Here is a 13,172-nt window from a genome sequence, read left to right on the forward strand (position 1 = left end):
ACAGAGGGTGCGGTTCAACTTAGATGGACGCACCAATGTGTGAGGAGGTCAACTAAAGATGACATCATCAACGATGCGCCGGATAACAGCTGAGACGTGTGGAGAGAGGTAATCAGTGATGAGACACTCCTGTGCATGTTTGTATGTCATTGGTTAATGGTGTTCACATTTCCTATATATATGGTGCACTTTGTATGATATGTATTGGCTTGAGGAAGGTCTATTACGACCGAAACGTTGCCGTAATTTTTGTAATGGGGAAATAAATCTTGTATTTTTCTACATTGCTGAATGCTGCCAGTCACTATTTCCTTATTCCTGACTGCACCCTTGGAGCCTCTCTGGTTTAGGCTTCCTGACTGGCTTTTGCACACTGTTTTGCCTGGCTCTATGTGAGGATATATGCTGTGCTGCTGGGAACCTCTTTTTTCTACTCAGTGATATCTACAAACCAGATCCAGCTTGCACCTGATACAGGCACAAAATGGAAAAATACCCGGACTCTGATAGACCAGGTAACCCTGTTATTTTTTCGTATTCGAATGTGGATGTTAACAAGATTATTGCAGGAGCTACACGCAAGAATAGCTATCTAGAAATGCCAACAGTGGATATGTTACTACGGAAGTGGGAGATGGAAAATAAAAAGAACCTCTCCCTATCTTTGCACATGTCCACACTATGTGAATATTTTAAGGTAAAACGCATTCCGAGAGGGCTACGCCCACATGTGCGCCCGACCTTAATGGCAGATAACAAGACATTTTGTTCAAAATTTGAAGGCATAGTGAATAAATTTTCGTTTGACATGATTGTCTTGAATGTTGAGTTCTTACAGTTGGAGATTGCTGAGAGTACAGCTCGCATATCCTCCTTGGAAAAGAATATTCTAGAGATCTTGACACCAGAGGACTGGAATAAACATAAGGAGAAAAAAACAACATATCTCAAACGACATCAGGAGGAATTGGAGAGTATAAAAAAAACCAAGTGGTTTAGGGATGTCGACGATTATGCTTATGGTCGTGTATTTTGTTGGCAGACATCAAAGAATAAAGTCACAGATCCCTTTGAATCGAATACCAAACAAAGACGACAACGACGCCGTCAACCCAGGAATAGAAACCAATTTGGGTTCTCATCTCGTGGTTCGATTTCAACGGATGATTCGGCCAAGAATGATCATGTGGGTGCCTCCACATCCTCTTCTTCTTTTTTAGGCCGTGGCAATCCAAACAGGATGAAGAGAAAAGAGGGACCTTCCGGTGCCGCCGAGGCGGACGAAAACATCACAGGGCATACAAGAGATCCCGACGGGGTGATGACCCGATCCACGAAACGACCACCGCTGATGGACTTCAGGAAATAGTGGATGTTGGAGCTTGTGAACCTACCAGTGACGGTATTGTAATCAACATTTCTTCCAGGGTATTGACATCAGATGAGACGACTGTATTGGGCAAGGGTCTATCATTTTGCTGTGTAACTTCTATGAATTGGTTTGATCTTAAAGGGGTTGTCCCGCGCCGAAACGGGTTTTTTTTTTTTTCAACCCCCCCCCCCGTTCGGCGCGAGACAACCCCGATGCAGGGAGGTAAAGAAAGCTCACCGGAGCGCTTACCTGAATCCCCGCGCTCCGGTGACTTCTCTACTCACCGCTGAAGATGGCCTCTTCCTCCGTGGACCGCAGCTCTTCTGTGCGGTCCATTGCCGATTCCAGCCTCCTGATTGGCTGGAATCGGCACGTGACGGGGCGGAGCTACACGGAGCTACACGGAGCCCCATAGAAGACTGCAGAAGACCCGGACTGCGCAAGCGCGGCTAATTTGGCCATCGGAGGGCGAAAATTAGTCGGCACCATGGAGACGAGGACGCCAGCAACGGAACAGGTAAGTATAAAACTTTTTATAACTTCTGCATGGCTCATAATTAATGCACAATGTATATTACAAAGTGCATTATTATGGCCATGCAGAAGTGTACAGACCCACTTGCTGCCTCGGGACAACCCCTTTAATCTTGATGTACAGCGTTTATTCAGAAATTTAAGGCTTAAAAATCAATTTTCCTCACAACCATCACGTACGGTTGCACAGACCACTACACCGGGGTCTTTTTCCCTGGTTGGAACTGGTCTTCGCAACAAAAGTACGTATCAACCACCTACATCAAATCCTCAAATTGAAGTATTTGCTAAATTAGTATTAAAAGATATTGAAAAACTGAGATCCAAAACATTGGGTAACAAGAGGAGGCTTAAGAATAACCTTAATATGAGGGAAAGGAAAGCCCTCAATTCTCTTGCGCAGGATGATGCGATTGTGGTTAAACCAGCCGATAAGGGTGGAGCAATAGTCGTGATGGATACCAGTATGTACACAACAGAAGTGTTCAGACAATTAAATGATGAAAATGTTTATGAAAAATTGCGATCGGACCCTACCATACGGTTTCAATTACAATTAAGGGGAATGTTGAATGAGGCACTATGGGCAGGTTTGATCGATAAAAAGCTGTTGAAATTCCTTGATATCCAGCACCCCATTGTTCCCACTTTATACACCCTCCCAAAGGTCCACAAGGATCCCCAGAATCCCCCTGGGAGACCGATTGTTTCAGGCAGAAACTCACTCTTCTGCAATATCGCACGATTTTTGGACAAGGTCCTGAGGCGTTTTGCAGATGAGGCGGATTCACACATCAGGGATACATCTGACTTTTTGAAAAAAATTGCATCGTTTGATATGACCGAAGATGTTATTCTGGTCACCTTTGATGTGACTGCGCTATACACTTCTATCAGTCACGATAAAGGGATAGATGCCGTCAGACAATTACTGATGGCATCGGATATGTCCTCTGAGTGCATGCAGTTTGCCCTGTCGCTGCTGGAGTACATCCTCCGCAACAATTATTTTTTGTTTGGGGGGGTGTACTACAGACAGCGACAGGGCACTGCTATGGGCTCTAATGTGGCGCCAACATACGCCAACATTTTTGTGCGCCAATTTGAGGAGAAGTATATCTATACCTCCATATATGCGGCGTCGTTGGTGTACTGGGGTCGGTACATCGACGACGTGTTTGCTTTATGGAAGGGTTCGCTCCAAACATTACAGGAATTCCATACCTTTTTAAACGCTATTTACCCAGAACTTCAGTTCACTATGTCTTACTCTATTGTGGAAATCCAATTTCTTGACGTTTTGATTAAAAGACAAGGAATGGGATTGGTAACGGATCTTTACACAAAAAAGACAGATCGGAACAGTTTATTGCTCTACAGTAGCAACCATCCGGTCGCCATGAAGGACTCACTACCATGGAGTCAACTTTTACGAGTGCGAAGAATATCACACGATCAAACCATTGATTTAAGATTGGATGAGATGTGTAGGAGGTTCCTAGATAGGGGATACCCTGCACCAATCATCACAAAAGCTGCCATACGAGCTAGGGCAATACCACAACAAGATCTTTTGACACCTAAATTAAAGAAACAGACAATGGACAGGATTCCGTTTGTCAGTACCTTTAATAGTCTTAGTGGAACCGTTGGTAACATTATCAAAAAACATTGGCCACTGCTAACATTAGATGGGCCTGTAATACCTGAATTTAAAAATAAGCCTATAAATGCATATAGAAGAGGTAGAAACATAGGTGACCAACTGGTCCACTCACACTTTGCTTCACACAAATCAGCCGTCCAGAGTTTCTTTAAACCCCCTAGGAAGGGGAACTTCCCATGCCTTGCCTGTAGTTGTTGTAACAATTTGGTGAGGGGTGACGAATTTCGGCATCCTCTCAGGGGCAATAGGTACAAGATACAGGGGAGATATACTTGTGCTTCACCATACGTGATCTACCTCATCACCTGCCCATGTGGCCTTGGGTATGTGGGTGAAACCACTATGGAGGTGAGATCACGTATGGTGAAGCACAAGAGTACAATTCGGACGGAAAATCTACAATTACCTGTATCGCGACATTTTTTGGAGGCTAAACACAACATCAGCCAGTTCAAATTTAGGGTCATTGATCATGTCCCCGTACTTCCACGGGGGGGTGATAGAGAATTTTTATTAAAAAAGCGTGAGTTAAAATGGATATACGAGTTGGACACCATGCACCCAAAAGGGCTTAATCAGGAGTACATTTTTCAGCCGTTCCTGTAAATCTTGTTACACACATCAGTATATGAATTGTACATATGTTTTATTAATGAATTTTTTATGGGTATATGTGTAATTGTATTCTTTTTGTTTTGTTTACACAGGTTGTTGGTCTCTCGCTGGTTCCCTCGCCACACGTCTGAGATATGACGGTCCATTACTTCATCATCTTGAAGAAAAAATATAGATGCATGCATAGTGATGTATAGTATCAATAAAATCACAATTTGACTAGGCAGTTAACAGTTGGTGTTCTGTTCTTTTTTATTGGTTTATACAATGGGTTAACATTGGACTATTCATACTCTATGGGTGAGAATGTATATTATTAGATAAGATAGACCTGGAAGGGATGACTTTCTAGATGAATATGGGGACATTACTTGATAATACCAGTAGGTTGTTGATATACCCCTTTTTATTAGATATAGAACATCACAGTAATGATAAAAGGTCATCTATATTATATTGGATAGATATATTCTCCCTGCGATAGGTATGATGGAGAAAGAATTTACTTACTCTTTATCCTCATATTTATCCATCTGATATGTGACATTAATAGATATATACATCGGGGTCCTCTCAGTAGATGCTGCAGGTTATGCGGTATGCGGTCAGTGTCAGTTGTGGTAACGCATGATCGGCGATCCTGACACTTTGCATTGCATCACTACGGGTGACCAATGCACTGAGGAGGTATCCGAGTAGATAATATAATATATAGGTGGAATGCGGAAGTAAGGTTGTGGCGCGGTGATGGGACCGAGTATCGGCCTCTGTGATGACAGATGACCGGCGCATGCGCAGACGCACTATCAGTGCGGTTTGCCCATTTCTGACGTGGTCGCTGGGCCCGACGACCGGCGCATGCGCAGACGCACCTTTAGTGCGGTTTGCCCATTTCTGACATGGCCGCTGTGCCCTACTGTGGCTTAGAGCGTGTTCTCGCGATAGTTGTAGCTCGGCACATGCACAGAGGGTGCGGTTCAACTTAGATGGACGCACCAATGTGTGAGGAGGTCAACTAAAGATGACATCATCAACGATGCGCCGGATAACAGCTGAGACGTGTGGAGAGAGGTAATCAGTGATGAGACACTCCTGTGCATGTTTGTATGTCATTGGTTAATGGTGTTCACATTTCCTATATATATGGTGCACTTTGTATGATATGTATTGGCTTGAGGAAGGTCTATTACGACCGAAACGTTGCCGTAATTTTTGTAATGGGGAAATAAATCTTGTATTTTTCTACATTGCTGAATGCTGCCAGTCACTATTTCCTTATTCCTGACTGCACCCTTGGAGCCTCTCTGGTTTAGGCTTCCTGACTGGCTTTTGCACACTGTTTTGCCTGGCTCTATGTGAGGATATATGCTGTGCTGCTGGGAACCTCTTTTTTCTACTCAGTGATATCTACAAACCAGATCCAGCTTGCACCTGATACAGGCACAAAATGGAAAAATACCCGGACTCTGATAGACCAGGTAACCCTGTTATTTTTTCGTATTCGAATGTGGATGTTAACAAGATTATTGCAGGAGCTACACGCAAGAATAGCTATCTAGAAATGCCAACAGTGGATATGTTACTACGGAAGTGGGAGATGGAAAATAAAAAGAACCTCTCCCTATCTTTGCACATGTCCACACTATGTGAATATTTTAAGGTAAAACGCATTCCGAGAGGGCTACGCCCACATGTGCGCCCGACCTTAATGGCAGATAACAAGACATTTTGTTCAAAATTTGAAGGCATAGTGAATAAATTTTCGTTTGACATGATTGTCTTGAATGTTGAGTTCTTACAGTTGGAGATTGCTGAGAGTACAGCTCGCATATCCTCCTTGGAAAAGAATATTCTAGAGATCTTGACACCAGAGGACTGGAATAAACATAAGGAGAAAAAAACAACATATCTCAAACGACATCAGGAGGAATTGGAGAGTATAAAAAAAACCAAGTGGTTTAGGGATGTCGACGATTATGCTTATGGTCGTGTATTTTGTTGGCAGACATCAAAGAATAAAGTCACAGATCCCTTTGAATCGAATACCAAACAAAGACGACAACGACGCCGTCAACCCAGGAATAGAAACCAATTTGGGTTCTCATCTCGTGGTTCGATTTCAACGGATGATTCGGCCAAGAATGATCATGTGGGTGCCTCCACATCCTCTTCTTCTTTTTTAGGCCGTGGCAATCCAAACAGGATGAAGAGAAAAGAGGGACCTTCCGGTGCCGCCGAGGCGGACGAAAACATCACAGGGCATACAAGAGATCCCGACGGGGTGATGACCCGATCCACGAAACGACCACCGCTGATGGACTTCAGGAAATAGTGGATGTTGGAGCTTGTGAACCTACCAGTGACGGTATTGTAATCAACATTTCTTCCAGGGTATTGACATCAGATGAGACGACTGTATTGGGCAAGGGTCTATCATTTTGCTGTGTAACTTCTATGAATTGGTTTGATCTTAAAGGGGTTGTCCCGCGCCGAAACGGGTTTTTTTTTTTTTCAACCCCCCCCCCCGTTCGGCGCGAGACAACCCCGATGCAGGGAGGTAAAGAAAGCTCACCGGAGCGCTTACCTGAATCCCCGCGCTCCGGTGACTTCTCTACTCACCGCTGAAGATGGCCTCTTCCTCCGTGGACCGCAGCTCTTCTGTGCGGTCCATTGCCGATTCCAGCCTCCTGATTGGCTGGAATCGGCACGTGACGGGGCGGAGCTACACGGAGCTACACGGAGCCCCATAGAAGACTGCAGAAGACCCGGACTGCGCAAGCGCGGCTAATTTGGCCATCGGAGGGCGAAAATTAGTCGGCACCATGGAGACGAGGACGCCAGCAACGGAACAGGTAAGTATAAAACTTTTTATAACTTCTGCATGGCTCATAATTAATGCACAATGTATATTACAAAGTGCATTATTATGGCCATGCAGAAGTGTACAGACCCACTTGCTGCCTCGGGACAACCCCTTTAATCTTGATGTACAGCGTTTATTCAGAAATTTAAGGCTTAAAAATCAATTTTCCTCACAACCATCACGTACGGTTGCACAGACCACTACACCGGGGTCTTTTTCCCTGGTTGGAACTGGTCTTCGCAACAAAAGTACGTATCAACCACCTACATCAAATCCTCAAATTGAAGTATTTGCTAAATTAGTATTAAAAGATATTGAAAAACTGAGATCCAAAACATTGGGTAACAAGAGGAGGCTTAAGAATAACCTTAATATGAGGGAAAGGAAAGCCCTCAATTCTCTTGCGCAGGATGATGCGATTGTGGTTAAACCAGCCGATAAGGGTGGAGCAATAGTCGTGATGGATACCAGTATGTACACAACAGAAGTGTTCAGACAATTAAATGATGAAAATGTTTATGAAAAATTGCGATCGGACCCTACCATACGGTTTCAATTACAATTAAGGGGAATGTTGAATGAGGCACTATGGGCAGGTTTGATCGATAAAAAGCTGTTGAAATTCCTTGATATCCAGCACCCCATTGTTCCCACTTTATACACCCTCCCAAAGGTCCACAAGGATCCCCAGAATCCCCCTGGGAGACCGATTGTTTCAGGCAGAAACTCACTCTTCTGCAATATCGCACGATTTTTGGACAAGGTCCTGAGGCGTTTTGCAGATGAGGCGGATTCACACATCAGGGATACATCTGACTTTTTGAAAAAAATTGCATCGTTTGATATGACCGAAGATGTTATTCTGGTCACCTTTGATGTGACTGCGCTATACACTTCTATCAGTCACGATAAAGGGATAGATGCCGTCAGACAATTACTGATGGCATCGGATATGTCCTCTGAGTGCATGCAGTTTGCCCTGTCGCTGCTGGAGTACATCCTCCGCAACAATTATTTTTTGTTTGGGGGGGTGTACTACAGACAGCGACAGGGCACTGCTATGGGCTCTAATGTGGCGCCAACATACGCCAACATTTTTGTGCGCCAATTTGAGGAGAAGTATATCTATACCTCCATATATGCGGCGTCGTTGGTGTACTGGGGTCGGTACATCGACGACGTGTTTGCTTTATGGAAGGGTTCGCTCCAAACATTACAGGAATTCCATACCTTTTTAAACGCTATTTACCCAGAACTTCAGTTCACTATGTCTTACTCTATTGTGGAAATCCAATTTCTTGACGTTTTGATTAAAAGACAAGGAATGGGATTGGTAACGGATCTTTACACAAAAAAGACAGATCGGAACAGTTTATTGCTCTACAGTAGCAACCATCCGGTCGCCATGAAGGACTCACTACCATGGAGTCAACTTTTACGAGTGCGAAGAATATCACACGATCAAACCATTGATTTAAGATTGGATGAGATGTGTAGGAGGTTCCTAGATAGGGGATACCCTGCACCAATCATCACAAAAGCTGCCATACGAGCTAGGGCAATACCACAACAAGATCTTTTGACACCTAAATTAAAGAAACAGACAATGGACAGGATTCCGTTTGTCAGTACCTTTAATAGTCTTAGTGGAACCGTTGGTAACATTATCAAAAAACATTGGCCACTGCTAACATTAGATGGGCCTGTAATACCTGAATTTAAAAATAAGCCTATAAATGCATATAGAAGAGGTAGAAACATAGGTGACCAACTGGTCCACTCACACTTTGCTTCACACAAATCAGCCGTCCAGAGTTTCTTTAAACCCCCTAGGAAGGGGAACTTCCCATGCCTTGCCTGTAGTTGTTGTAACAATTTGGTGAGGGGTGACGAATTTCGGCATCCTCTCAGGGGCAATAGGTACAAGATACAGGGGAGATATACTTGTGCTTCACCATACGTGATCTACCTCATCACCTGCCCATGTGGCCTTGGGTATGTGGGTGAAACCACTATGGAGGTGAGATCACGTATGGTGAAGCACAAGAGTACAATTCGGACGGAAAATCTACAATTACCTGTATCGCGACATTTTTTGGAGGCTAAACACAACATCAGCCAGTTCAAATTTAGGGTCATTGATCATGTCCCCGTACTTCCACGGGGGGGTGATAGAGAATTTTTATTAAAAAAGCGTGAGTTAAAATGGATATACGAGTTGGACACCATGCACCCAAAAGGGCTTAATCAGGAGTACATTTTTCAGCCGTTCCTGTAAATCTTGTTACACACATCAGTATATGAATTGTACATATGTTTTATTAATGAATTTTTTATGGGTATATGTGTAATTGTATTATTTTTGTTTTGTTTACACAGGTTGTTGGTCTCTCGCTGGTTCCCTCGCCACACGTCTGAGATATGACGGTCCATTACTTCATCATCTTGAAGAAGAAAAAATATAGATGCATGCATAGTGATGTATAGTATCAATAAAATCACAATTTGACTAGGCAGTTAACAGTTGGTGTTCTGTTCTTTTTTATTGGTTTATACAATGGGTTAACATTGGACTATTCATACTCTATGGGTGAGAATGTATATTATTAGATAAGATAGCCTTCGTCAACGTGAATAGACCTGGAAGGGATGACTTTCTAGATGAATATGGGGACATTACTTGATAATACCAGTAGGTTGTTGATATACCCCTTTTTATTAGATATAGAACATCACAGTAATGATAAAAGGTCATCTATATTATATTGGATAGATATGTTCTCCCTGCGATAGGTATGATGGAGAAAGAATTTACTTACTCTTTATCCTCATATTTATCCATCTGATATGTGACATTAATAGATATATACATCGGGGTCCTCTCAGTAGATGCTGCAGGTTATGCGGTATGCGGTCAGTGTCAGTTGTGGTAACGCATGATCGGCGATCCTGACACTCTGCATTGCATCACTACGGGTGACCAATGCACTGAGGAGGTATCCGAGTAGATAATATAATATATAGGTGGAATGCGGAAGTAAGGTTGTGGCGCGGTGATGGGACCGAGTATCGGCCTCTGTGATGACAGATGACCGGCGCATGCGCAGACGCACTATCAGTGCGGTTTGCCCATTTCTGACGTGGTCGCTGGGCCCGACGACCGGCGCATGCGCAGACGCACCTTTAGTGCGGTTTGCCCATTTCTGACATGGCCGCTGTGCCCTACTGTGGCTTAGAGCGTGTTCTCGCGATAGTTGTAGCTCGGCACATGCACAGAGGGTGCGGTTCAACTTAGATGGACGCACCAATGTGTGAGGAGGTCAACTAAAGATGACATCATCAACGATGCGCCGGATAACAGCTGAGACGTGTGGAGAGAGGTAATCAGTGATGAGACACTCCTGTGCATGTTTGTATGTCATTGGTTAATGGTGTTCACATTTCCTATATATATGGTGCACTTTGTATGATATGTATTGGCTTGAGGAAGGTCTATTACGACCGAAACGTTGCCGTAATTTTTGTAATGGGGAAATAAATCTTGTATTTTTCTACATTGCTGAATGCTGCCAGTCACTATTTCCTTATTCCGCCCTGCGCCCTTTTATTCTGCCCCCTCTCCACTTGCAATGGGGAAATCCCAGGGAGAAGATCTTTAGCCCCGCCTCCTCCCTCTGCACTATGGGGATATCCCTCGAGGATCCCCTATAGCCCACCCCCTCTCTCTGCACTATGGGAATATCCTTCAGGGAACCCTATAGCAGCTAGAGAGAGAGAGCGGGACTATGGGTTAATCCCACATAGCCCCGCTCTGTCTCTCTGTGCTATGGGGAAATCCTTAAGCCCTGTGGGGCTTCTTCTCTCTCTCCTCTTGGAGCAGCTGCACTTTTTTATAAAGCAACACGCTGCTCGAGTGAATAAGCAATTTTCACGCACATAAAGCTCGGATCTTCTGTGCGTAAAAAATCCCCATTCAAATGATTTTTAGTGCAGCATAGCCTCGATTTTTTTCACACACCTATACTGCGCTAAAACGATGCCCATATGAAAGAGGCCTTAATCTGAGGGCCTGTGGGAACAAGCACATGCTTCAGCACTAGTACACACTTAATATCTGTATAAAAATGCACAATGCAGGGGAGCCCACATTGTTTGATCAAATTATATCCTAAGAACCTTGCATTCTAATTAGTATAAATATTAATATGTGCATATTAATTTATTAATTATTATGCACATATTAAGTGTGTATGAATGCAGAAGCATGTTCTTTTTGTTACTGTATTTGTTGCAGCCATAGTTTAACCCCTTAGACCGCGTTTACACGAGCGTTGTTTAGCACCTGTGTGTGTGCACAAATCCACCAATCATAGTCAGCGCTGAGCCACTCATCGGTAGACTGCTAGACACGCCTGAGCCCCGGCAGCGGCGGAGAGATAAGTATATATTTTTTTTATTTTTTACACATGCTAATGAGGATTTTCAGGGAAGGGCTTATATTCAAAGCCCTTCCTTGAAAATCACTGCAGGGCTTGCCGGCAGCCCATTGCTTTCAATGAGGCTGCAGAAGTGCCTGTCCCATTGAAACCAATGGCACAACATCGCGATCCTCTGCCACAACTGTGACAGCTGTGGCAGGGGATTCTTTACTCCCCGCTGGGAGTCCCTTTGTCACTGAACACTGTGACAGTGACAATACTGATGTGCAGCACAGACCTTTCTGGTGCATACATGTCCTATTTTTTGCAGGTGCGCGCATTTGCACGCCCGTAAAACATGGACAAGTGAACACATTGTACGAAACCAATAGTTCTAATAGATGTGTGGTTTTGTGCATGTGTGTGTGCGCGCATAAACATGCTCGTGTGAACGAGGCCTTAAAGGGGTTGTCTCACGCCGAAACGTTTTTTTTTTTAATTCAATAGGCCCCCTGTTCGGCGCGAGACAAACCCAAGGGATGGGTTAAAAAAAAAAAAGTTTATTACTTACCCGAATCCCCGCGCTGTGGCAACTTCTTTCTTCCTTTACCAAGATGGCCGCCGGGATCTTCACCCACGATGCACCGCGGGTCTTCTCCCATGGTGCACCGTGGGCTCTGTGCGGTCCATTGCCGATTCCAGCCTCCTGATTGGCTGTAATCGGCACACATGACGGGGCGGAGCTACGAGGACCAGCTCTCTGGCACGAGCGGCCCCATTCACCAGGGAAAAGACCGGACTGCGCAAGCGCGTCTAAAAACACCAGAAGACAGCGAATTTAGATGGATCCATGGCGACGGGGACGCTAGCAACGGAGCAGGTAAGTGCATAACTTCTGTATGGCTCATATTTAATGCACGATGTATATTACAAAGTGCATTAATATGGCCATACAGAAGTGTATGACCCCACTTGCTTTCACGAGACAACCCCTTTAACCCTTTCGCATTAAAGATACGATTTTGACAGAATTTTCCAGTGACAAAATCGCGATTGCACATGTGAAACTAGCCTATTACTTATGTAGTGCATTTTTGAATCCTATAATGGGTGGAGTCTAATAGGCTGAGATACATGGCAGACGTGTGACAAAAAGAACCCCTCGCCCTGTTATCTACTTACATGCTGAATTTTCTATTGATTGAGGCCTTTTACGGGGTTAAACTGCCAGGATGTGAAGTTTCTCTGCTCTTGACAGTTAGAGCAGGAGCCTGGCTGTCAGTAGTCAGCCAAGCCACCGCCTAAGGGCTTGTTCATACAAGCGCTGTGGGCACGCAGTATAGGCACATGAAAAGATTGCGCCTGTACTGCACTAAAGATCGCATTAACAGGTGAATTGCAGCTATTTTAATTAGCCCGTTCACACGATCCGAGGTGTGAGGTGCGTGTTTTCCAGCTCCCATTTGAGTCTATGGAAAGCACACACCAAAGATAGCTCAGGTCCTATTCTACCAGCACGGACCATAGATGTGAGTTTGCAGTCATATGTCTTAACTTTGATTAGTGCAAGCTGTGTGCGCGTCTAAAATTCCTTCATGTGAACGCTTCTATAGGAAACTATTGGTTCTAATAGAAGTGCTTTCTGTGCGCGCCTCTAATGCGTGCAAACAGCGCTTGTGCGGACGATGGCCGCAAATAGATGTA

General features: G+C 44.3%; 2 protein-coding genes across 2 annotated transcripts; both read left to right on the plus strand.

Annotated features, from left to right (window-relative positions):
• Positions 1–681: 681 nt before the first annotated feature.
• On the plus strand, positions 682–4,406 carry LOC136626891 (uncharacterized). Its single transcript, XM_066601849.1, has 3 exons — positions 682–1,134; positions 1,221–1,402; positions 4,280–4,406. The coding sequence occupies exons 1-3, from the start codon at positions 746–748 to the stop codon at positions 4,360–4,362; spliced, it is 654 nt and encodes a 217-aa protein (XP_066457946.1). The 5' UTR covers positions 682–745; the 3' UTR covers positions 4,363–4,406.
• A 1,228-nt stretch (positions 4,407–5,634) lies between these two features.
• On the plus strand, positions 5,635–9,515 carry LOC136628762 (uncharacterized). The gene is made up of 3 exons (XM_066604861.1): positions 5,635–6,284; positions 6,371–6,552; positions 9,430–9,515. The coding sequence occupies exons 1-3, from the start codon at positions 5,635–5,637 to the stop codon at positions 9,513–9,515; spliced, it is 918 nt and encodes a 305-aa protein (XP_066460958.1).
• The last annotated feature ends 3,657 nt before the right edge of the window (positions 9,516–13,172 follow it).

The sequence above is a fragment of the Eleutherodactylus coqui genome, chromosome 5 (genome assembly GCF_035609145.1).
Source record: "Eleutherodactylus coqui strain aEleCoq1 chromosome 5, aEleCoq1.hap1, whole genome shotgun sequence".
In the NCBI taxonomy this organism is placed as follows: Eukaryota; Metazoa; Chordata; class Amphibia; order Anura; family Eleutherodactylidae; genus Eleutherodactylus; species Eleutherodactylus coqui.

Excerpts from the sequence above, each read along its gene's own strand:
- LOC136628762 (XM_066604861.1), top strand. The coding sequence starts at position 5,635 with ATGGAAAAATACCCGGACTCTGATAGACCAGGTAACCCTGTTATTTTT. Across the intron at positions 6,285-6,370 it reads AGGAATAGAAACCAATTTGG|GCCGTGGCAATCCAAACAGG; the intron begins GTTCTCATCTCG and ends CTTCTTTTTTAG. Across the intron at positions 6,553-9,429 it reads TTGTGAACCTACCAGTGACG|GTTGTTGGTCTCTCGCTGGT; the intron begins GTATTGTAATCA and ends TTGTTTACACAG.
- LOC136626891 (XM_066601849.1), top strand. The coding sequence starts at position 746 with ATGGCAGATAACAAGACATTTTGTTCAAAATTTGAAGGCATAGTGAAT. Across the intron at positions 1,135-1,220 it reads AGGAATAGAAACCAATTTGG|GCCGTGGCAATCCAAACAGG; the intron begins GTTCTCATCTCG and ends CTTCTTTTTTAG. Across the intron at positions 1,403-4,279 it reads TTGTGAACCTACCAGTGACG|GTTGTTGGTCTCTCGCTGGT; the intron begins GTATTGTAATCA and ends TTGTTTACACAG.